This window comes from Cydia strobilella, chromosome 2, assembly GCF_947568885.1.
Source record: "Cydia strobilella chromosome 2, ilCydStro3.1, whole genome shotgun sequence".
Lineage (NCBI taxonomy): Eukaryota > Metazoa > Arthropoda > Insecta > Lepidoptera > Tortricidae > Cydia > Cydia strobilella.
Window position 1 is genome coordinate 30019816 of NC_086042.1, and position 22484 is coordinate 30042299.

At 38.2% G+C, this 22484-nt stretch overlaps 3 protein-coding genes across 3 annotated transcripts; 2 read left to right on the plus strand and 1 right to left on the minus strand.

Annotated features, from left to right (window-relative positions):
• The first annotated feature begins 3082 nt into the window (after nt 1-3082).
• Nucleotides 3083-4752, plus strand: LOC134754853 (tektin-4-like). The gene has a single exon (XM_063691301.1). The coding sequence runs from the start codon at nt 3185-3187 to the stop codon at nt 4706-4708; it is 1524 nt and encodes a 507-aa protein (XP_063547371.1). The 5' UTR covers nt 3083-3184; the 3' UTR covers nt 4709-4752.
• Nucleotides 4753-11668: 6916 nt separating this feature from the next.
• Nucleotides 11669-12067, minus strand: LOC134755320 (uncharacterized). The gene has a single exon (XM_063691789.1). The coding sequence runs from the start codon at nt 12065-12067 to the stop codon at nt 11669-11671; it is 399 nt and encodes a 132-aa protein (XP_063547859.1).
• Nucleotides 12068-14655: 2588 nt separating this feature from the next.
• Nucleotides 14656-21840, plus strand: LOC134755325 (LHFPL tetraspan subfamily member 3 protein). Its single transcript, XM_063691791.1, has 3 exons — nt 14656-14746; nt 19114-19260; nt 21662-21840. The coding sequence occupies exons 1-3, from the start codon at nt 14656-14658 to the stop codon at nt 21838-21840; spliced, it is 417 nt and encodes a 138-aa protein (XP_063547861.1).
• Nucleotides 21841-22484: the final 644 nt, after the last annotated feature.

Here is a 22484-nt window from a genome sequence, read left to right on the forward strand (position 1 = left end):
AGCATAGAGTAACTTATACTAGAGCGGTACTGTCATAGTAAATTTTGTAACCCCAGTAAATTCACTGCCATCTGTCGACACACTTTAAAACTAAAAATGAAAATTTATAAAAATACGATAGAATGTATTTAAATATAGATAAATGATTTTTTTTATTGTGTTGTTATGTTCTTTCACTGATATGCGTTAAAATTGTTAAATAACAAACGAACCGTCAACGCCATCTATACGACTGTAGGCCAAAACTAGTAGCGCCCTCTGAACGAGAATCAAATTTTCTTGATTTTCGAGGCACGTTTTTTCCTTAGACTGTATCCATCTATTACGGAGTTATATCTATCTTTGCTACGAGTAAAACACGAAATCAAGTGTTCTAAAAGTTGATTCAGGGTATGTTGCCAATGCATTTCGAGACATCAATAATTGTATTAACTGTTAGAAAACCTGCCTTAACGAGCAGTGTAGGTACCTAATTAAACTAATCAACGTTATTGGTTAAAGATGGGAACCGAATGCCGACAGTTCTTGCAGTAAAGTTAAATAATGTGTGATCACATGATGCGTCGACACTGACATACCTACCTATTTGAGATACCTCTATATTTGGATAAGATTAATTTTAAATAAAAACTAAAACATGCATAAAACGACCCGTCTGGCCCTGCCCTAGTGGGTACAGGGGCCTGTGAAGCCGATGGTCCTGGCATTTTTTTCAAATTCCGGACTTTATTGACCGACATATTTTCAAAGGAATAACTACTTCTGTGGCATACCTACTTCCGTGAGAATCAGACATACTATCTCCGGCTAAAAATCTTATGTTTACAGAATCAACTTTTGTAATTCCTACATATTTATCTTAAAAAGAATAAATCAGTAGGTATAGGTACAAAAACTTGCCGACACTCGCAGCTCGGTCATAAAACTGCGGCGCGCAAAGAAGATTCACGGTTTGTGCGCGGTTATAAGTTTCAATTTTGCTTGCAGGCGGAAAGTGTAGGTATAATTTTATACCTAAATCTGGCTTTTGTGAAGGAGTGAATTTTCTGTACGGTAGTACTATTAGTTATTCTGTGGTCCTGGGTTCGAATCCTGCCCAGGTAGCAAAGTGACGTCAGCGACGTCATAATGACGTCATCTATACGTCATACTGACGTAACGGACGTCACAATGACGTATAAATGCTACCAGGGCTGTAAGGGTATATTTGTGTGTTGCAGTTGCGCTGTGACTCCGCCTCGCCCAGGCACAATGTATGGGACTATAATTTTATATAGAAACTGGGAAGCATATTAAAATCGTGAGAATTTGTAAAAAACTGAAATAAGTAGGAAACATTTCCGATGGTCATCTTTCAAATCAAACGTTCATTTTATTTGGCTCTTGTTTGCCACCACGGAGTCTAACAGTTTTCAAAAACCATAATAATGTTTTACTTATACTGATTGAAACTAACGCGATTTTCACTCATAATTTTAAACCCGCGCAAGAATGTTGACATAATTCCTCGCCAGTCTGCCTGTGACCACGAACGTAACGTCACGTTCGAAACGTCAGGCCATAAATAAACGTAAGTTTGTACGCGATTAAGTCCCGTATTAGTTTTAAAATTATGAATTGTGTGTTAATTATACTTGTCTTGTGTACAGCGCCTTTTCTGTGGACATTAAAAAAGTTAACGATTCGGATACATTTTTCGAAGACACATACAAAATACGAATAAAGTTAAAAATTATCTGTAAGTTGTCTAAATTCATAATAACAAGTTGAATTAAAAAAATGCACTTAAGGGGCCCACTGACTATCAGTCCGCCGGACGATATCGGCCTGTCAGTTAGAACAAAAATTTGACAGTTCCCTACAACTGACAGGCCGATATCGTCCGGCGGGCTGATAGTCAGTGGGCCCCTTTAGAAGCTACTATAGAGACAGATCAAGATAAGTCCGCATCGATTTTGATAGCACACGCAGTTCAAGTGTTATTTTAGACGTCAAACTTCTTTGAAATTATGACCTACTAGCTTTTGCCCGCGACTTCGTCTGCGCGGACTTAGTAACAGCAGCTAAAGTAAGTATAGTGCCTGGAAAAATTCTCATAGCAATCATTCAATTTGAGCATATTATGCACACAAATTAGCAGGCACTTCGTTAAACTATCCTATGTCCTTCTCAGGGACTCAACCTATCTCTATGCCAAATTTCATCTAAATCAGTTCAGCGGTTTAAGCGTGAAGAGGGAACACACAGACAGACAGACTTTCGCATTTATAATATTAGTATGGATGATATAAATAACACTTGCACTGACTGTGCTATCAAAATCGTTGCAGACTTACCTCGGTCTAACTCTAATAAACCTCAAATCAAATGCTTACCCACTTATACCATAATAACGTAACTTAACAATACAAGCAAAAAAACAATAGCACCATTACCTGCCTCTCACGGCTGGTACTGTTATCTTCAATTGCTAGATCATAGGACCTTTTGTTTCAAATAATAAAGGCTATAATGGAACGGATAACTGAACTAAGTATGTAAGTACAATAGATACACAGTACATTTTGTAACTGCAAGTTTTAATTGACTGCAATTGGAAGGAAAGAAGCAAGAAGTTCAGTCAGTTCTGGGTGCTACCGAAGAATAAAAATTTGAAGAATAGAAGAATATCGAAGAATAGAAATTTGAAGATGATTTTTCGTCTATGGCTCTCTAGCTTGCTTGTGACAGAGAGGAAGATATTATAGGATTTTTTGTTTTCGAAGTAATCTGTAATAGATGTCATATTAAGGAAAAAGTGACGAAGCTTGGACGAAGCCCTCCAGTGGTGAAGGCCGGATTCAAAAACACACATCACACAAACACAAATCAAAAATATTTAATAAAAATAATTTGATTTGTTCCCAAAGTTGAGAGTTAATATGTAGTTAGAATGCTTAGAATGTATGTAGTATTGTAGTTTCTAAATAAAATAATGAATAATTTACCAAAATTAAAATAAAAACTTTTTGGAAATGTTCATTTTACTATAATACACTGGCTGCATGCGACATTAAATGTATGCAATAAAAAAAAACAAAAAAAACTTCATTTTATTTGTCAATTTTCGACAACTTGTAGCTTTAAGTAAATTTTATTTAGTTTTATTAATTAATTTCGTGAAAAACCCCAAATTTTCGTTACAATGGCATCCGGAGAACCGAATCTAAAAGACTGTCCTTATATTTGTCCAAGTGAGCGAGGGAATCAGGCGCCGCCGCAGTATGGCGTGGCGGGCGGGGGCTCGCACGAGAACCCGTACGAGCGGCCCTACGTGCCGGGGCAGGTGCAGCCGCCCGTGCGCAAGGCGTACCCCCCGGGCGCCCCGCCGACGTACCTCCCCCAGCCTACGGACAGTACCAGCGGGGACTTCCTCGGCATGAGCGGCGTCGGCCCCTGGGCCGCCGGTCACCTCGACTGGACCCCGCAAGCGGGCATCACCGGCGTCCGCCCCGTCGTCGACAAATACTCCATCACCAGATATTCTACCGGAGAGTGGAGAAAGAACAACGAGTACATCCTCAACCCGAGAGCGACCGACAAAGCTATAGCTATGGAGATGCGGTTCAAAAAAGAAATAGCCGACACTTTCGATCAGATTAACGGCGCACAAAATAACTCCAATAACAGTATGAAAAAGAGAGTCAAAGATCTCTCGTCGTGGCAGAAGAAAGTGGAAGCTGCTGAGCACGCTATCACCGAGGAAATTAACATCCTAGACGAATACAGGGCGAGATTAAAGGGTGCTTGTCGTATTCTCATGCTGCCTGAAGCTATTTCCAAGGAATGCCTCGAACTGAGAACGTCTCGCTACGAACCCGATTTAGTCCGAGATGATGCCGAACAAGAACTGGTCAACGAAGTTGCAATAGTCGGAGAAATACGGAGAGTTTTCACCGAAACTCTGGCTAAAGTTGAAGAGCAAATGTTGAAAAATAGGGCGGCTAAAGCGGCTATCGAATTGGATTGGAGCGATAAAATGACAACTCTAAAAGTAGACAAGAAAAATTTAAGCATGACTCCAAAGTCTTCTTTAGTCCTAGCGCATCCTGGCGTAGCACGCTGGCCCGAAAATTCCACCACTTTAGAGTACTGGGAACATTTCTGTAGCGAGAGCATTAGAAACTGTGATGATGTCAGACATGAATCCGAGAATTTAAGAGGCGACCTGATGACTGCTATTACGAAAGGAGCTCAGGACTTGAAGATCCAAGGTGATAGAACCAACATGGCATTGGCAGATTCGATCTTAGCCTCGCAGCAGTGTTGCGACCACCTCGAGAGGAACCTTAAGGAGAATTTGCAGAAAACTGCCGATGTTGAGGACTTGATAGACTACCTTAAAGATTCTCTAAGGAAGGCTGACGAGAGCTGCAAATTGGCCGAGACGCGATTGCACGGGAGGAACTATGAAAGGCCTAACGTGGAAAACTGTAGAGATGAAGCTCAGTATGCGTCGATGGCTGAGCATAAACTTATAAAAGAGAAAGCGATGGCCTTGCGGGGGCAGGTGAGGGAAGCGGAGGGGGTGAGGAGTGAGCTGATGAAGTACCGAGGGGACCTGGAGAAGGAGATCGCGTGTAAGAGGAAGAGTTTGAGTATTAACGAGGACAGATGCGCTCGAGCGAGAGCTCACATGCCTACGCCGGAAGATTTCGCCGCGTTGTGAATTGAGATTTTAATATCATTGGTCAATAAATCATGCATCAATAACTTTTTAATTAGAATGGCAGTTTTGTTTATTTCGTGATATGTTAACTGACAGTTTGTAAACCTTATTACAGTCGCCATCAGATGTATCGGAGCGCCCGAGCTGCTCACAAATATCTGAACACGCCTCTATTGTCAAGGCGTTAGAGTGCGTGTTCAGATATTTTGAGCACCTCGGCCGCTCCGATATATCTGATGGCGACTGTACAAAAGGCATAAGGTCCACCGAATATTTGTAGCACTTTGTACTAAATACTGATCTGTCCAGTTCATGAATTAGCCCTATGATTTGTTATTTATATCCGAAGGTCGAAAATCTGCCACCATCTGTCATTTTGGTGAGTAGTCAGAATAGTTTTTTTACAAGCTTTTTATTAACTTGCAATGTACATATTACATATGTAGTATGTATGTGAGTATTGTATTCTTTGGTATGTATGTATGTACGGGTCAAATCTTGCGAGTTAAATTTGACCCACTTCCCGACTTCCAATCAAGCTAAAAATTTGCATACATTTGTCGGGTGACAATGCAATAAGTATTATGGTACCATATAGCTGATCTAATAATGAAGATAGGATAGGTATTTAGTGTTCTAAAAGGTTGGCAACGCATAAGTAGCCCCTCTGATGTTGCTTATGTCCATGTGCGACGATGACTGCTTCCCATGAGGCGGCTCATCTGCTCGTTGTTTCCTATTACATAAAAAAAACCTACATTCACTAACCTATATGACACGATACGAATACAATCGGGAATCAGGCAATAATAATTAAAATATGCAATAAATAATAAACTTAACCCGAATTTAGCTTTTGGTCATTATAAACTATTATTTCATCCCCTCATAATGTATCAATTTCCTAGATTTCGTTACGCATTGCATCAACTCGGTAGCGCATCAAATGTGATGCTGATGGGTAAAAGTGGGGCGGCCAACAATGATAGAACTCTGTGAGAACTCATTATACAACCGAGAATAATTCCGTTACGAAAGGCATGTCCATTTTGAGTTTACAAAATTGTATAATGTCGATTATCTGATAAATAATTTAATTATATGTTGTACTTGTAGGTTGTAGCTCTCGCAGTTGCAGTGATGACGAGATTTAGGGCAGATATAAACTTGCCTCACTCGAGTTTTTGTTTTTCTAGTACGAAGGATATTTAAAACAGTTCAAAAGAAAAACAGAGTAAGATCTCTGCCAAAAGAAATCTATTTGGATTGGAACTTCAAATCAAAGTTCTTATTAGGCAACGCGTTTTTTACATTTTGCACATGGGTGCCAAGTTTTGTCACTTATTAGGCGAAGGAATCAGAATTATTTACTAAGAATTTCTACTACAAAAGACGTATATTTATATTATGTTATTTTGAAATATGTCTCACGATAGTTTAAGTGCGATGTTATACACTAGTTATAGTTACGTTTATAATAAGTACCTATCTTAGTCTTTAAAATTTGGGTTTGCCGATGAAACCAAGTCTAGCACTTAAATTTATCTTAAAATATTCTGCTTAAAATTTATTGATTGTCTACAGAGCTTACCACCCAATCTTAAATATTTTGTGGGTGAAGTCGACAAGACGTATTCTTTATATTAAACTAGAACTAGGCTTATATCACTGACGAACACACATTGCATGCTTCCCGCATTTGCTTTTGTTTTTTTAATTGGTCGCTTGCGCAAGGAAATCAACCAATCGACACCGATTAAATGGATGTAATTGGAATTGGACTGTGAAATCGCATCCGACGACGTACTTTCCAAGTATCTAGGCTCCTAGGTTGAACTTTAGTACTTTCGTGAGGTACATAACTAGTTAATAAATAAATCAATGGGAGTTTGTATGGATTAAGAAAGGGATATGGGCCTAGTATGCTTGTTTTCGATTGCTACATTCAGCCCATGCAGACTGGTAAATACTTTATGGGATTCATTTATAATAATAATGTTTGGATAACGTACTTAATGGGGTAGATCTTAAATCTTTAAGTAGTATTTAGATAGCATCAGTCAAGCATTTAGATAAAAAGATTATCGATTTGGTCATTAGAATTAACTGCTGATGAAGACACACAACGACACAACCAACGGAAATGAAAAACAACAAGTTATTTCATGTGTTTTTATTTTGGGTGAACAACTTGTCACAGACTGTTTACAGTTTAGGAGAATATGTTTTGTTGTTTCTTCTTCTGCCATGCACGCTTTGCACATGGGGCTATCCGTTTTACCATGTTTTACCCATATTATATATGTAGGTGTTTGTTTAGTGTGTTATGTCCTGGTTATTAATCCTACTATTTTACGTAGTTGGCTTCTTGGAGTTTTCAGTAATATTTTGGTAAGCTTGTGGTTCAGTTCCGGTAGAATTTCTTTGGTTTGCCTGCATAGCTCTAGAACTATCTGTAAAAACTAATTCCACCAGTAGATAATCCGACTGACCAGTAGAAAGCGAACTTTCTAGAGAAAACTGTCGCTTTTCTAAGAACCTGATCGGCGCATATCGGAGAGAATATAGATCGGTATAAGGCCTTGGCTCATTTCATATGCATGCTAATGACCTTGCTTATGGTCAAGTTGGAGTCATTACAGTTAGATATAAGTATACCGGCTTATAATGATTGGTTTAGATTACTTGCTGGCCACGACAAACTGCGGTTCGCGAGTCGCATGCCCTTTCGAATTATAATTACGGTTCTTTTAGTTTTCTACAAAACGAAAATTAAGACAGAACCAAGATTAGAATTCCAGGAATGGAAGATTTCTATTGGGGCGGGCTCGTTTTTAGGGTTCCGTACCCAAAGGGTAAAAACGGGACCCTATTACTAAGACTCCGCTGTCCGTCTGTCTGTCTGTCACCAGGCTGTATCTCATAAACCGTGATTTCACAAAAGATATATTTCTGTTGCCGATATAACAACAAATACTAAAAAGTACGGAACCCTCGGTGGGCGAGTCCGACTCGCACTTGGCCGGTGTTTTATTTCTTAGCATTCTCTTAGTTTAGAACAGGGGTTATCAACCTGTTTTATTTAGTTAGCTCGCCTTTAAATCTTGTGAAATAGGTATAGCAAATGGCGGTCTGAAGTATAGTTCGAACTTCAAAATAGTGATAGAGATACGCAGGCTTCGTAATTTCGAAGTTCGTAATACCTGGGCCTTGATCATTTATGTGATCACTGTGTGCCAAACGGCTAACCTGTACATCGATTTGCGGTATTCCTTTGAAATTGGGGTCGAGCGGCTTCCGCTATTACTAATATGAAGTAACAAAACTTTTACTTATTCCACTGCCCTAATTACTGACAAAGCTTTTAAACTATATTCACGCTTCATGGTATTGCTATTATATCGTCACACTTCACAAATACAGCATGTCACGACCGTGTATGTCCGTATTCCGTAACTATGTTACTCCGATCGCTCTCGTCCACGGGGGCGATGCCAATGCCAGGCTTATAGGTACGTACCTACCAGAAGAATGGTGATTTTGGAATTCTCACTTCTTTTTATAGTCTGTCCGCTTTTCTAAGAGCCAGTTCGCCATAGTAAATCTATGGCGAACTGGCTCTTAGAAATCGGATATGCAGGCTATACTTATTCTTACTCAAGCTTACAGCCCTTATTCCAAAGAGTAGTATTAGCCTTGGTAAAGTAGCCTATGGATGCTTGCAATTCATCCTTTTCAAAATAAACTCGGTATAAGTATATAAAAAATCACTCCTGTCTTGAAAAAACTGAAGAACCCCATATTTTAATCCTTCGAGAAAACCTTGGCGTGGAGTTTATTCCACAGCCGGAGTGTCTGCGGAAAAAACTCTTTAATTAATTACTCTGACAATGCGTTCTGAGGTCATGTAACATTGGTTTGCTGACAGCTTCACTCGTATGCGCTCATGCAGTGTGTCACACACGATCGCGTATGGCAATGCCGTGGACTATGGTGCTCCTTTCACTTTTACGCTGAGCAAATTGGTGCTTCCGCATCCGTTTACCTGATTTTTGGTGCACAGCGTAATTTAAACTGATCTTTTTCCTCCGTCTCCCCGAACAACTTTACTTGTGTTTATTTGTCTCTCAAGCACGCTCCAGAGGGATTCGGCTACCTGGGATTTGGGCGTTCCCAGTTCCCAGGCTAGCCCAAAGCCGATTAGGGGCATCACATACACTTTCGAATTTCTTCGCGATTGTATGCACACTAGTATAAATGCTAGTGGTAAAATAAAATTATAATTCGTACATAACTTCCAAAAAACTATCACACATCACACCCCTCCTCTAAAATGGGCCCGTATTCTTGATTGTTTCTGCATGAAACTTTAAAAAATTAATACAATGTTTTACCAACTGCAATGTGTACCTGTGTGTGTGTTTACATTCCCACAGCGACCACGGACCGTGACTTAATGACGTGGACGTGATTTTTAATTACGTAGCATTTCGCAACATATGCTAATTACACTGTGTTTATGTGATTTGTTTAAGTTTCTTTGTAATTTGAGGTCACACTGTGCATGGTTATGGATGGGGAGATCTGTGATAATTGTACCTATTTCATTTTATCTTACCTATCTGATCATGTTAAAAAAACTCAATTTGAAGTTGCTCTAATTAGTTTATAATTTGTTTTAATGTTTTAATTAAAAATAAAAGAATTAAAAGCCAATTTCATGGTGAATTTTTGGGCAATAAATTGCATTGGCTCCTAGAACCAAAACTGCGTACAATAAATTAATAAAAAACAATTTTATATCACGAAAAAGTAGGTTGGATTGGAAGTTAATTAACACCTATTCTTGGTACACACTGATCTACATAAACGATTCACTGTTGACAACATAAAAACACCTTCCCAAGTGAACAAAATGGCGGTTACAAATGAACTGGCAGGTTTAATCGTTTCCTACGCAAAAGAAAGTGTTTACCATGGCTACGATAACCAACGCATTGTCTGTTATAGGAAGGAAATACCTACCTACCTATATTTATAACAACCGTTATGTATTGTTGTAGCACCTACATACTATTGTGATAATTAGCCTCATACATGAAGTTTATATTTGAACGAAATATGTTTTATTCGGATGTTTGTTACCGTTACATCATGTTAAAAATGCATTTCCGTTTTTAAATTACCATTTAATCACATAAAATTATAAATAAAAAGTACAAAAATTTGCCCGCGAAAAGCTAGTGAGCGAAACGCTCGAAACGCCACGTGACGTCACGCGTTTGACAGATTAGTGTCATTAGTAGCAAACGTCAGTTGGGCCGCCCAACGTGTGACGTCATCACGCTCTGTCGAATTCGCGCCAAAAATTATGAGCGTTTCAACCGCTCAAAAATTTTCAACATTTTAAATATTTTTTAATAAAATAATGTTAAGGTTTACAAAAGTATTTTTATCACTTCCGGTGTTCCAACGATATAAATTATGAATCCAAAAATAAAAATAAATTCATGCATGGAGCTAATTGTGATTAGGTTTGAGCAACAATGTTATTGTTTTTTTTGTGGTTTGTGCGATTGTTAGTAATTTTACTAAGTAATAGCAATTGACTAAATTTTACCTACATACACTATAGGTGGGTAGCTATATTCTCTCTCTCTCTCCTTAGCAATTATTATTCCCATCTGATTGTGGGGTCTGCTTTTCTTGTCTTTTCTCTACACTTCGCACGATCGGACGTGTCGTCTACTGAAACGTCGCAGGCCCTCATGTCTTTTGCTATGGTATCGCCCATCTCATCTTCGGTCTTCCTCTGGACCCAGCAATGTTCAGATCCATAGCAACATTCCCGATGTAATCAGGTCTTCTTTTCACGTGTCCAAACCATCTCAGTCGACTCTCTTGTAGCTTATCGGCGATAACACAGGTGGGTAACTAGATTGCTATAGAATAAAAAACACTTAAAATTAATCTGTTAGCTCAGCGACCCAAAATGAGACATAAAAGTTACTAAATTACTCATTTACCTATTCATACCTATTACCATACGTAACTATGTCTGGCTAAATAAAAGTACTTACATAATTTATATTTTAAAATAATCAATAGCTAATTTGAGTGTTTAGATATAATTGTTTTAATTTGCGTCTTTTATTGAGATTCTTACTGATTTTTATTGCGGCTGGTTTTTTTCTTTCAATGTTGTCCACCACTGCAGTGCAATGACATTTTCACCTAAGCAGCTCGAACAAGCCTACTTTCGTCACTCCCTGGAGTGAGGAAAGTGCGACTTTCCTCACTCCAGGGAGTGAAACAATGTAGCTTTTTAATTTAGTGAAGGCCATGAACTTCATACTACGGTACGGTACGGTACCGTACCGTATCGTATCGTATCGTATCGTATCGTATCGTACATATTATAATATTTTTTTTTTTCGATTTATTCTGTGTAATTCGAAATACATTTTAACCTTTAATATGTTCTCGCTACTGAGGTGAAAAATCATGTGTGCAACACGAGAGCAAAGTTATTTTACATCTCGTGTTTTTGAGTCCCTCGCTACGCTCAAGATTCTACCTTAGAATCTTTCGCTTTCTCGGGACTCAAAATAAACATTCGCAAGAAAAACCAACTTTCCTCTCTTGTTGCACAAATAACTATTCTTACACTTATTATTTAGAAATAATGGAAATCTATTTGCACTTAAAAATTATACAAACTGTCGAACCGTGAATTAATTTCCATCTTCACTGATTCAGAACATTTTCCCTTTGTAGCTTTCGACGCGGTGCGGACGCCTGATCCCAATAATTGCTAAACACTTTCGAAGCAAATTGCAAGCGAGAAATGTTAATTGATGACAATGATGACATTGCAGCTGGCTGCTCGGTTTCTTTTATTTATTTGTTCAAAGTCGTAGGTCTTATCAAGTCTTCTTCTTCCTGCCCTTAATCCCAACTTCATTTGGGGTCGGGCCTTCTTGTGCGCTTGCGCCAGGCCAGTCTGTCCTGGGTTGTCAACAATGGGATATTCTGGGTTTTTAGGTCCCTCTCGACGGTGTACCACCAAGTGGCGGGCGGTCTGCCTCTGCCTCTTGGTCGCTGCGTGCTATTAATGTCCAGCACTGTTTTTACGGGGTGGCTATCGTCTCGCCTCATGACGTGCCCGTACCATCTTAGTCGCCCCTCCTTGACCTTCTCGGCTATTGGTGCAACTTTGAAGGAACCTCTTACATATTCGTTCCGCACTTTATCTAAGCGCGTCACGCCTCCTGCCCACCGGAGCATTTTCATCTCTGCTGTGTGGAGCTTTTGCTCGTGCTTCCTCAAAGTTGCCCAGCATTCGGAACCATATGTCATGGTAGGTCTGACGGCCGCCTTATATACTTTGCCCTTAGTTTTTATTGGCACTTTTCTATCACACAGAACGCCGGACAGCGTAGGTCTTATCAAGTAACGTACTTAAATGTTGTTATAGACTTAGTAAACAACTAGCGACCCGCCCCGGCTTCGCACGGGTTATACAAAACCTTAACAAATACACCGAAACCTTCCTCAAGAATCACTCTATCGATAGGTGAAAACCGTAATAAAATCCGTTCAGTAGTTTTTGAGTTTATCGCGAACATAACATACACACAGAGAGACGCGGCGGCGGGCGACTTTGTTTTATTTTCAATTTTTCAATTTCAATTTATTATTTAAGACAACACTGGCCCATAATGGTTAGTAACAATTAAGATTAAAAACTAAGTGTTAGTGGAACAAAAAACAGAAAGCGACAAAACGAAAATAGACAGCAATAAAATTCTTACAACTATCACCTAATAGCGGTTATGACACACTCAAAATGCCGCATTATACCTATAGGTGTACATTAGTATGGTAGGTTTTAATTAATTGTACTGTTTAACATTAGTATTTAAGTTTTTTGTTACTAACACTTCTATGCCTGAAAAAAAAATGATTATTTAATTTAATTTATTTTTTTAGTGATTTCAGTGATTAGACAAGGCAAGGAAGGAGTTAACTATTTGTGACGTTTTCAATCAAAAGGTACCACATTGTCGGTTGTCGATAAGATTAATTTCTAATTGAAGCTATATGGAAATAGCACCTTACTGACAAGCGACAATAAGTACCCTTTTAATTGAAAACGGCACAGAATTAATTTTAAACGAACGACTTACTTTAATAGTACAAATACAAAGTATTTTTATATGTAGTTAAATAAATAAAATATTTATTTGTATAAATATTTAATTTTCCTGAAAAAATTTCATTTAGCAGTTTTAAATGATTCACGGATAGTTTCACTAGACATAATTATGTTGTTGTTTACCCGTGAACAAGATGCATGTAACTGCGTTGAAATATCGGGAGCTCAAAAACAATACAAAAGGTAATCACGGTCTATATCCCTGATTTACCCACAGGATGATAATACTATTACTTATTCTGTGCCACAGGCTAATAAGGCTAAAACCTAGAGCGGTACTGTCATAGTAAATTTTGTAACCCCAGTAAATTCACTGCCATCTGTCGACACACTTTAAAACTAAAAATAAATATTTATAAAAATACGATAAAATGTATTTAAATATGGATAAATGATTTTTTTATTTGCATTAATTATTTTTATATGATTTTGACCCATGTTCTTTCACTGGTATGCGTTAAAATTATAAATAACAAACGAAACAGTCAACGCCCTCTATACGAGTGTAGGCCAAAACTAGTGGCGCCATCTGATCGAGAATCAAATTTTCGTGATTTTCGAGGCACGTTTTTTTCCTTAGACTGTATCCATCTATTACGGAGTTATATATCTATCTTTGCTAAAACCTAGGGCGCAAGGACCAAGGGGGCGCGGCGGCGGCTCTGAGTTGAGACAAGCGGGGGGCGGATATACATAGTCAGCCTAGGGCGGTCAGAACTAAGTCAGGCCCTGGTCTAGTAATATCATTTAGTGCTAAAGCTAGTGCTGTTCATACAATATTGATCTAATTTTTCACATGCATTGAAATAATATATTTTTCACCTCAGCAGCTCGAACAAGCCTACTTTCGTCACTCCCTGGAGTGAGGAAAGTGCGACTTTCCTCACTCCAGGGAGTGAAACAATGTAGCTTTTTAATTTAGTGAAGGCCATGAACTTCATACTTTTATTACATTTTTTTATGGTATGGTACGGTACGGTACGGTACGGTACGCTACGGTACGGTACGGTACGGTACGGTACGGTACGGTCCGGTCCGGTCCGGTCCGGTCTCGTCTCGTATCGTATCTTATCGTATCGTACATATTATGATACTTTTTTTTCTGTTTATTCTGTGTAATTCGAAATACATTTTAACCTTTAATATGTTCTCACTACTGAGGTGAAAAATTATGTGTGCAACACGAGAGCAAAGTTATTTTACATCTCGTGTTTTTGAGTCCCTCGCTACGCTCAAGATTCTACCTTAGAATCACTTGCTTCGCTCGTGATTCAATTATAGAATCTTTCGCTTTCTCGGGACTCAAAATAAACACTCGCAAGAAAAATCAACTTTCCTCTCTTGTTGTACAAATAACTATTTCTCTTCATAACTTTCAGTAATAACATATACCTACACTAATCTAATATGTGCCATTATCAACCAAAAGGGTACTTATTGTCGCTTGTCAGTAAGTAGCTTCCATTAGAAATCAACCTTATCAACAAGCGACAATGTGGTACCTTTTGGTTGAAAACGTCACATATGATGAGTGATGACTGTGAACACTTCAAGTCTACACCAACGCATAAAAACCTAATATGAACTTAGGTAAAACTATTTTAGCAAGATTAATTTATTTAACTATCTAATCTTTATTGCACAATTCATCATAGCAAAAATGGCGGACTTAATTATGTTTATTAAGATTATATGTTTATCCTTGCTTGTTTTTGTTACAGCGGCATGCATGATCGCGGGGGTGTGCGTATACCCCGCCGCGTGGGGAGAACCGGCCGTGCAGGAAACATGCGGGCCGACGGCTGACCAGTACAATATAGGTACACCTAATACACTTATTTTTGTAGTGTGTGTGGTATATAATAGCATGTACGCGTTATTTTAACAGAATATATTCGTATTTAGACACCAAAAGTTGTATCATAAAGTAACTTATACTAGAGCGGTACTGTCATAGTAAATTTTGTAACCCCAATAAATTCACTGCCATCTGTCGACACACTTTAAAACTAAAAATAAATATTTATAAAAATACGATAAAATGTATTTAAATATGGATAAATGATTTTTTTATTTGCATTAATTATTTTTATATGATTTTGACCCATGTTCTTTAACTGGTATGCGTTAAAATAATAAATAACAAACGAAACAGTCAACGCCCTCTATATGAGTGTAGGCCAAAACTAGTGGCGCCATCTGATCGAGAATCAAATTTTCTTGATTTTCGAGGCACGTTTTTTCCTTAGACTGTATCCATCTATTACGGAGTTATATCTATCTTTGGTTGTATCATTGATATGATATGATATGATATGATTTATTCACGGAGTAGGATGGAGATGGCAAGTGGGCGTTCCCGTCTATCCGACAGTTAGTAGCGACCGACTCACTTTATGCACAGACTATGCTCAGTTGTTGTGTAAACTTCATGCTCGAATGACATTCACGTCGTACGTACGCTCGTCTAACAAAAATTGATAATTAAATTTAAAATGCCGTATTGTGCAGTATTAAGCTGCAGAAATCACAGCGGTTGAAAAAATCTTTCACGTGGAGGTATTTCCTATCACCGGTGGTTATTTATTTAAATATAATCCGATAAATACGAAAAATCTGTTTCTTTTGCATTATTACGAATGTTCGTTAAGTAAATCTATATTTTATCAGTTAGAACTTAGAGTTCACAATCCTTTGTCACTATTCTTTACGTTTATCTGGAATATTCGCTATCCTAAATGTCAAATAACTTCGCTACTCAGATGCTGCGCAATGTCGATATTTATATCGATAAAGTTAAAGTTACGATATTTCAAGTTTGATGTTTTGTAGTTCGGTAATAAATTATTATTTTAGACACGTTTCTAATTATTATTTGGGATAATCAATGTCTTAGTAAATATGGCAGCTCTGGTCATCAAGCACTAAGTTAAGTCGGGGTCATTTCATGGCAACCTTTCAAACCTTCGTATTCCTTTACATATGTTTTTGTTTTTTACACCCATCATATTTTCATCGTTAATATAATTAGACTAGGTACTTAATGCACTTATGCGTACAATGCATGCAATGTGCCATGAATAAACGTTTTATATTTTCTATTTCTTTATTATTAATTATTGTAGGTTACCACAAGATGCCGATATTAAAAATAAATGGATCAATGCTACTGGGCAAGAAAATTAGTTTCCGCAAAAATATAGCACCATTTGCTAGGAGCATTTCTTAGAGAAAGATTTCTGGGGATAAAATTGGCATACATCTCATCTAGCGTCCACACGCCTAAAACTTAGTTACTAATTTAGTAATTATTAGTGACATTCGGGCTCACTTAATTAATAAAAAGTGTTCCGTACCACGCAAACTAGCGTCAAATATTGGAATTTTGCCGCCCCCCTTCCTGATTTGATAGGTCACAATCTTACAATCAAATCAAGTGGGATCGATGAGCCAGTTTCATGTATGCTTTCACACCATACAATTAATTTGACAATTTAATCAGGTTGTCCCGTCTAGATTGGCCTTAAATGCTGCTACAAGTAAATATATTGTTAAAGACGAATACTTACCTATGTAAGTAATTGCAGATTTGTGATCACAAAATAACAGCAATACCGAGTTAATAGACCTTTAAAGAACTATGATTTTATCTGTTTGACTTTAAGATATATTTAATGTTCACATTAACAACCTAGTTGGTCAATTAATAAGAAACAAATTTCTAGTTAGATATTTGTTGTACTGTACTACATATTATTTTTCATACAATCACGATTATCACTACCTATATTATAATCATAAATAAAGTATCATCTAAATGTGTTAAAACATACGGTAATGAAATATCAATACCTAACTGAACACACAAATATCGATAAAACACTCCGATTACACTGTCCCCTCCCTATATCGTCGAATGGAAAGAAGTTCCAACGGTTAGCTACTCGCAGGCGTGTAGAGGTCTCGAAAACACCAGTGTAACGTGACCGTGAGATCCGTAACAAACCATGCGTAATTAGACCTTACTTATACTGGTTTTTTAGCCCTTTTCTCGCCTGTTATGTAAGTGATTTTAAAATTATATAAAATAACGCCATCTGGTGTTGAGTAGTTGTATTAGGTGAACGTTGAGCGAGCTTTTGTGAGATGAATGAGATAATTAAAGAGTCGTATGTCATATAGCTTTGACATTATATTTTAAACCGTCACTCATGTAGCCTACAGTTGATATTCGTTCGAGAAATGTCCACCGGTAATAACTTTTTGGTATGGAAAGTTGCTACGAATCAGAGCAATTTTGTAAGTGTGTGACGTATATTAACGTGGCTATGAATGTGTGAGTTTAGCGACACTGGTTTTCATACTAAATAGGAGTCATTTCACATCCACTAGTTTATTAATTCGTGGATTTATTTATCTCACAATATACAATTGCACTTAAAATTACACATGGTAGATTCTTAGGAATTTATATTGTGATTGTCGGTTTTTTACATTATGAATAATTGAATATGAAAAATAACAGAGACATTGACACCACACCTTACATGGCGATCCTGCCAGTGCGGCCTCGCGCTGCACTGGTAGCGCGCTGCGCTTGCCAGTCAAGGACGTGGAAAAATCAAATTTTGGATTAAAGGATATATATAAAGTAAAATTACATCGGACATTGGTGATTTATAGTGCGCAAAGTGGCATTGTGTAAAGCGAACGGGCTAAAATTGTGCGTATATGCATAAATGGACAGCACAGTAAATCCATACTAATATTATAAATGCGAAAGTCTGTTTGTCTGTCTGTCTTTGTGTTCCGTCTTCACGCTTAAACCGCTGAATCGATTTAGATGAAATTTGGCATAGAGATAGGTTGAGTCCCTGAGAAGGACATAGGATTATAGGATAGTTTTTATCCCGAAAATCATCCCTTAAGAAAGTAAAAAGCGGGATGGAATTGAGATAATTAATGAAGTGTCTGCTAATTTGTGTGCATAATATGCTCATATTGAATAATTGCTATAAGATTTTCTCCAGGCGCTATTCTTACTCTAGCTGGGGTTACTAAGTCCACGAAGACGAAGTCACGGGCAAAAGCTAGTATGTTAATAAATTGAAATAAAAACTGTTAAGGTAGTACACACACTACATATTATAGCTTAAACAGTGGTGTGACAAGAATGGATAGGATAAGGAATGAGTATAGAGGAAGCCTGAAAGTTGCACCTATAGTAGAAAAAGTAAGAGCGAATCGCCTAGCGTGGTGGACATGTAATGCGGAGGGATGAAAGTCATGTGACGAAAAAGGTATTACGAATGAATGTGGAGGGAAGTATCGGGATAGGAAAACCGAGGAAAAGGTGGATGGACTGCGTGAGAGATGATATGAAACGAATGCGAGTGAGTGATGAGATGACGGGCGAGAGAGAGGTATGGAAGAAAAAGACATACTGCGCCGCAGTGTTGGCCGAAACGTTAATGCAATTAACCATTAACCAGTACAAATTGAACCGTAAACTGTAACCGTCCGTTACGACTTACGGTTCAATTTGTACTGGTTAATGGTTAATTGCAATTAACGTTCGGCCAACACTGCTGCGCCGACCCCAAATGAATGGGATAAGGGCAAGCGAATGATGATGATGATATAGCTTAAACAGCTGAAACTGTCTCCCCTATGTATGAATGAATGAATGAATCCATTACCATACCCTGACTTTGGCACCCCGAGTACCCGCCTTGTACCTCTAGATGGGCCCACAGCTGACCAGAGTGATGCTTATAATATAACATATTATGTTCCGGGAATCGTTATTTCCAAGTTGCGATTTCTGCCATTTGCAATTTTTACCACTTTATTTTTTCTCAATAACTTCCTGTCCCGAAAGCATTTCTACCCGTTCGCATATTTTCCTGACAGGATTTCTAACCATTTGCATAACTAGCCTTAGATTAGGTGCGACGACGAGCGAAGCGATGTGAGACAGTGGCGTAGCTAGGCGTGGGCGAAGTGGGCCCTCGCCCAATGCCTCGCGCCCCAAGGGGGGCCTCGCGCGAGCAGTGAAAAAAAAGAGTCGCAGATGCGACTTCGCCCACGGGTAGATTAGTTCGCAATACGCCACTGATGTGTGATGAACTGCGACCAAAACAATGCGCCAGAACATATTGTGTCATAGTTTTCTGTAACATTTCAGGTCGCTGCCACATCCGCTGGGCTTACCTCCTCGCTGTAATCGGCTGTCTGGACGGCATAGTGCTAGCCGCCCTCGCCTTCATACTCGCTACGCGCCATGTAAGGCTCCAGCCTGACAGCCATTATCCACCTCCATCTCTCTATAAAGGTGTGTATCGTCATTTAGTCATTTATTTATTGCAACCACAGTGTAGTACAGTTCTTAATAACTAGGTACATTCAGAGTCATATGGGCCCTGGCAGGGCATTGTAATGTCATACATATTTTAATTTACATGCAATTGTTCACTATTCTATTCTTATTTGGTACTTATTATGCATGCATTTTTTTTAAATCCATCCATACTATTATTATAAATGCGAAAGTCTGTCTGTCTGTCTGTCCGTGTGTTCCCTCTTTACGCTTAAACCGCTGAATCGATTTAGATGAAATTTGGCATAGAGATAGGTTGAGTCCCTGAGAGGGACATAGCATAGTTTTTATCCCGAAAATCATCCCTTAAGAAAGTAAAAAGCGGGGTGGAATTGAGATAATTAATGAAGTGCCTGCTAATTTGTGTGCATAGAATTTTTCCAGGCGCTATACTTACTTTAGCTGTTGTTACTAAGTCCACGCAGAAGAAGTCGCGGGCAAACGATAGTATGTAATAGTCCTATTTTTATACATTATATCACATTTGTTATTTATATTTTTCAACCATTGCACTTACATTATTACAGTCACATATTCCAATTCCAATTTTCTGGCGTGCAAAATGACAGGTGCATGCGATATGCATTGCATTGTGATATTTGTGATTACCTTTGCGTATATTTGCTGATGACGCAACTCATGCGTCACTCTACCTACTTACTTAGTGCATTTTGATTTGACAACAGACTGCCGTCTGTACCTATTTACTATTTTTATATTTTTTCAATGTTTTGAAACTGCCATCAAAAGATGGGCAGTGACGTCACCAGCATAACATTACGTACAGATAATTCAAGTAAAAGTACGCATTAGCTCTATCAAAGATAGATATAACCCCGTAATAGATGGATACAGTCTAAGGTAAATACGTGCCTCGAAAATCACGAAAATTTGATTCTCGATCAGAGGGCGCTACTAGTTTTGGCCTACAGTCGAATAGATGGCGTTGACGGTTTCGTTTGTTATTTAACAATTTTAACGCATATCAGTGAAAGAACATGGGTCAAAATAATATAAAAATAATCAATGCAAGTATTGCAAATAAAAAAATCATTTATCCATATATAAATACATTTTTTGATATTTTTATTTTTAGTTTTAATCGTGTGTCGATAGATGGCAGTGAATTTACTGTGGCTACAAAATTTACTATGACAGTACCGCTCTATATATCCTCTTTGGCTCTACTGATAGCCGAAATTTTGATAGCTGGCCAGGATTATTTTTTTGTATTATTGCAACAATCGGAATACACAATGTAAAGTCCATTTAACAACGGGAATACGAATTATTGATGAATTCATCGTTACATCACAGTTCCACCCTGATTCCTGTCACGGCAGCGGCCATGATAGCGAGAACTAGGCAGTAGCACACTATAATATAAAACCACTGAGTTAGGTAAGTAGGTACTTGTTATCATTCTGGCCTAGTGTGCCAACCCTAATAATTGCTCGGAGCAATACTGTGCCGAACGGAGCCAGTTTGCCCGAAGCTAGGAGTTTCGCACCCCTGGTTAAAAAGAAATAAATACGACAACAGAGTCAAGTTCTGTCACAACGCCCACGTTCCTGCTACCTGCTCGTAGAACGAGTTTCCCCCGTCTTTCAACCACGTACGAAACTGTCTGTCCGTCTGTCTTATGAATTATTTAATATGCTAAACTACTTAACGGCAACACACTGCAAGCGTTTTGCAATTACGGCCATACTACACCTAATACTGTTATTTATATGTAGAAATAACTTGGTGTCTTGTCTTGGATTTTTTATATTGACTGTAAATAATTAAATTAATGATGAAATAATAAAAAAATATTACAATCGCCCGAATAAATATTTACGCAGATGGACCTTCCAAATATTGTTTCTCTGGCCCCGAGAAAAATAAAATAATTTCTCTTACCTCACCTGACCTTAAAATAAATGCCTACAGTTTAAATATAGGGTATTTGACCACTAGTCAAATCAGTTTCTTTTTTCGAACTGTCAAAACGATTTTGCTACTATGGAATTTATATGAAACACTAGCATGTGACGTCACAATCAAATTACCTACTCTTTATAGTTTTATACGGGTTTTAAAATAGAAATTGTGTCTAAAAATAACTGCTGTCTACGTTTCTCTATTAATATTCTGGTGCTTTATTTCATGCTGTAAAATAATTTATTTTTTACATACTGTCAAAATACCCTATTGGCCAAAACTACGCCAGCGGCGATTTAGACCCATATGACGACCAGAAAGACTAAAGAAACAAACAAATCAGCTCGTGGTGCCATAACAATGTAGAGTAGTGATCTTAATATTTAATCTTTATATTTAATATGATTTAATGTAATATTGTCTGTTCCAGGTGAAGTAAATAATGCCTACGTAACGGACGCTGCGTCCGTGGCATCCCGCAAGTCACTCGCCCTACAACCTGTACTACTCGTCCCACACGCTCGCGCAAGAGACCTGGACAGCTACTCGCACTACTCACAGCGCTCCAAGCATGGATATGCCAACACCATGCACAACTACCAGCTGTAAAAGCCTTCCAACTAACTAGGCAGTGGCGTAGCTAGGCGTGGGCGAAGTAGGCCGTCGCCGGCCTCGCGCCCCAAGGGGGGCCTCGCGCGAGGCCCCTTCGGGCACAGTGAAAGAAAAGGGCCTCGCAGATGCGATTTCGCCCACGGCTAGATTAGTTCACACTACGCCACTGTAACTAGGCAGCTCTCGGAAGTCGGATCTGAACGTCCCAAGTACTGATAAACCAACCTATGTACTTAAAAGCTTAAAATTAAAATGTTCTATTAACTTGAGTTGAGAATTCCGGATCTAATATCGCGGAATAACGCAGTGCAGCGCCACCTAGTTAACGAATAGAGAGTAAAAACTTCAAGCGTCGCTTGTTAGATGGCGCTTTTATAAGTTATTTTGTAATTATTTTTCTTAATGTAGGGGCAAATGAGTTTTATTAAAATTTTACATTCCATAGACAATATTGTATTTTAAAGATATTGGCAAAGATTCTGCAATGTTTGAATTTATTTATGAAGAATACCTGGTGATTGGCACGCCATCTAGTTTCACCAAATGGTATTTTTTATGGAGTAATATTTTATGACTCTATTGTACAACTTATTATTTTAAATTAAGTTTTACAGATATTGTATTGTGTAGTGATAATGATT